At 31.9% G+C, this 2798-nt stretch overlaps 1 protein-coding gene across 1 annotated transcript; it reads right to left on the bottom strand.

Annotated features, from left to right (window-relative positions):
* Nucleotides 1–89: 89 nt before the first annotated feature.
* LOC110037277 (ribonuclease H2 subunit A) lies at nt 90–1792 on the bottom strand. The gene is made up of 5 exons (XM_020741880.1): nt 1642–1792; nt 1449–1520; nt 579–702; nt 425–512; nt 90–275 (listed from the first exon to the last, which is right to left on the bottom strand). The coding sequence occupies exons 1-5, from the start codon at nt 1721–1723 to the stop codon at nt 105–107; spliced, it is 537 nt and encodes a 178-aa protein (XP_020597539.1). The 5' UTR covers nt 1724–1792; the 3' UTR covers nt 90–104.
* Between the last annotated feature and the right edge of the window lie 1006 nt (nt 1793–2798).

Below are 2798 nucleotides of genomic sequence, written 5' to 3' on the forward strand. Positions count from 1 at the left end.
TTTCTATTATTTATTTTTCATTGTCTTTCCTATTCTAGGATTCATGTAAGGGTTGTTTATACATAATATGATTCCGCATTATTTTGAGTTACAACAAGGACAAATCACATTATGATTATACAAGAAAAGATTTCCACCTTTGCTACTATGCTTGCTCCACTAACCACTGGATAGAGACTATCAGCTTTCTTCGCCACAAGAAATTTTATACCTGGGAATAATTCAGACAACTTGATGCTATACTTTTCGGCATCTCCAACAGTATCTACAAATACCTTTATAAACAAATAGAAAAAATAAAAAAATAATAACTCCATCATATATTAGAAAAATATCTAAAGCAATCATAAACCAAGGAAAAAATACATTGGATAGGATTCATAGGACCCAACCAAAAGAGCATAACGCTAGGAAAGATATTTACTTCACTCAGAAGAACTCCCATGCCAAGAACCCTTTTGACAAGGCCAATAGCTGAGTTATGTGATATTTCATTCAAATTAATCTTCTCCCTGAGCCATCAAGGAATCAAATTATAAAATTTTCCAATTAAGGGTTTATGGTTAGAAGGTCTTCACCTTTTCAGCATCTTAGCTGATAATTCCTTTGGACTTATCACATCAACTTCCCACCCAATAGAGGTATCAGCCTTTAAGTTCTCAAACAGTTCTTCCCTCTTTTCCTCTTTCAATGTTTTAGAGTCTGCAATGCAAAAATAAAAAATTGGCATCTGACTTAGGCAACTTAATTAATGAAATAATTTATTTGACTTAATCTAACATGTTTATGTTGGCCAATGGGTATAATAGAAAATTATCTCAACTCTAGAGAACAACTACATCGATATCAAGACTCTTTTCTTTCCTAAACTGAGTTGTTAAAAAAGAAATCAATGTCTTGTAGAAATGATTGATAACAAATATTAGAACTTTTATACCAATTGATAAAATTTCGGAGATAATTGACTAAATGAATATTTCAACTAGTATTATTGCACCATGTATACTTTTTTCAACTTACATAATGATTTGATAGTATTTACAATATAATAATTTATCTCATCTAATGCTCTATACGAAGACTTGGGTTTTTGGAGAAATACCGACGTGAGTATAGTACAATAATGCAAGAGGCTGGCCATTCATGTTGCTAGAGAACTAATCTTTATGAATTTGATAGGAAAAATCTAAACATGACTGGCCATCCGCAACTTTCAAAAAACAACGCCTATGATTGGATCTAGTAGAATCTATGATTTCTTCTGTTAACAAAATTAAAAAAGAAAAGCAATTCCATTTGGCTTCATGATAACAAAGGAAATGCTTAAAAGTCTAGAAGATAAATCAATCTTTACTGGCTAGGCATGGAAAAAGGTATTTTGATAGATATAACAATAAAGATAAAAGCGTGCTAAATCAGATTCATAGATGAAAAATTAATTTTAAAACCTGCGAAATTGAGGGTCACCAACGTATTTTGGTAAGAGAGTGGACAGTACAAACATCCATAAACCATTGGACCTGCACCATGGGAGATCATGTAAATATAACTCACAATTAAGCTAATGTCCCAAGAGCAAGTAGAAAATATTCATAGTAAAAATAAAAAGTGAAACCGGCTAAAGAGGGAAAAAGAGGAAACCTAAAACCGGGCCTCTTCCTGCTTCATCGATCCCCATGATGCATGGTTTTGATGCCCATTTCGGTAAGGTAGATGATTTCATCTTCCTTGATCACAGCTACCTTGATGACACTCCCAGAGAAACAATACAGTTGAAGTAAATCCTTCAAATTTCCTGTCAAAACAATGTGGAGAAATTGAGAAAATAAATATAAGTCATCCCATCATGCCCTAAAAATGGTGAAATTACAAGTGTGAGCCTTTCCCTTCTTTTGCCTTCATAGTTTCAAAATCATCATGTTGATGTAGATTAGTAACTGAAAATTTGAAGTTTGAATGCTTTAATAGTTGGAAAATTTTAGTTATAGTTATTTAGAATTTATGCATTTTTATAATGCAATGCAAATGCTTTGCTTTATATTTAAAGGTATTCGAAGTTTGAATGCTTTAATAGTTGGAAAATTTTGGTTATAGTTATTTAGAATTTATGCATTTTTATAAGGCAATGCAAATGCTTTGCTTTATATTTAAAGGTATTTGGTTATCCATTTTAATTAAGATATAATAGAAAGCTGCAATGTTAAATACTATCAAACAATAAATAAGGGGACAATATCCCAGCAACAACAGCAACAAACCTTTATCCCACCAAGTGGGCTCCACCACATGAATCATTTTTCTCCACAGTGTTATGTTGAGTGTCATATTTTTATTTAATTCTAATAAATTAAAATCATTTTTTATAAAACATGCACAAGTTTTACATGCACAAGTCTTATTAGGTCTACCTCTACCTTTCTTAACATAAGTCGAATCTAAAACATCTACTCTCCTAACCGGATCATCAAATGGTCGACGTTTAATGTGATCAAACCATCTAAGACTATTTTCTCTAATCTTGTATGCTGGTGCTACACCAATCCCGCCATGGATACATTTATTTTGCATTGTTATCTTTAACAATCAAGCCACTTATCCATCTAAGCATTCTCATGTCAGCAACATTTAACTTAGTTTTATGTTTCTCTTTTATAGGCCAACATTTTGTGTCATAAAACATTGTATGTTTCACCACCATCTTATAATATTTTCCTTCAAGTCTAAGTGGTCTTTTCTATCACACAATAGACCCGATGTATTCCTCCACTTCAACTATCAAACTTGAATTCTATTAATAA

The sequence above is a fragment of the Phalaenopsis equestris genome, unplaced genomic scaffold (assembly GCF_001263595.1).
Source record: "Phalaenopsis equestris unplaced genomic scaffold, ASM126359v1 Scaffold217927, whole genome shotgun sequence".
NCBI lineage: Eukaryota > Viridiplantae > Streptophyta > Magnoliopsida > Asparagales > Orchidaceae > Phalaenopsis > Phalaenopsis equestris.

Excerpts from the sequence above, each read along its gene's own strand:
- LOC110037277 (XM_020741880.1), bottom strand. The coding sequence starts at position 1,723 with ATGAAATCATCTACCTTACCGAAATGGGCATCAAAACCATGCATCATG. Across the intron at positions 703-1,448 it reads GGTGACCCTCAATTTCGCAG|ACTCTAAAACATTGAAAGAG; the intron begins GTTTTAAAATTA and ends TTTGCATTGCAG. Across the intron at positions 513-578 it reads TCAGCTAAGATGCTGAAAAG|GGAGAAGATTAATTTGAATG; the intron begins GTGAAGACCTTC and ends TTGATGGCTCAG.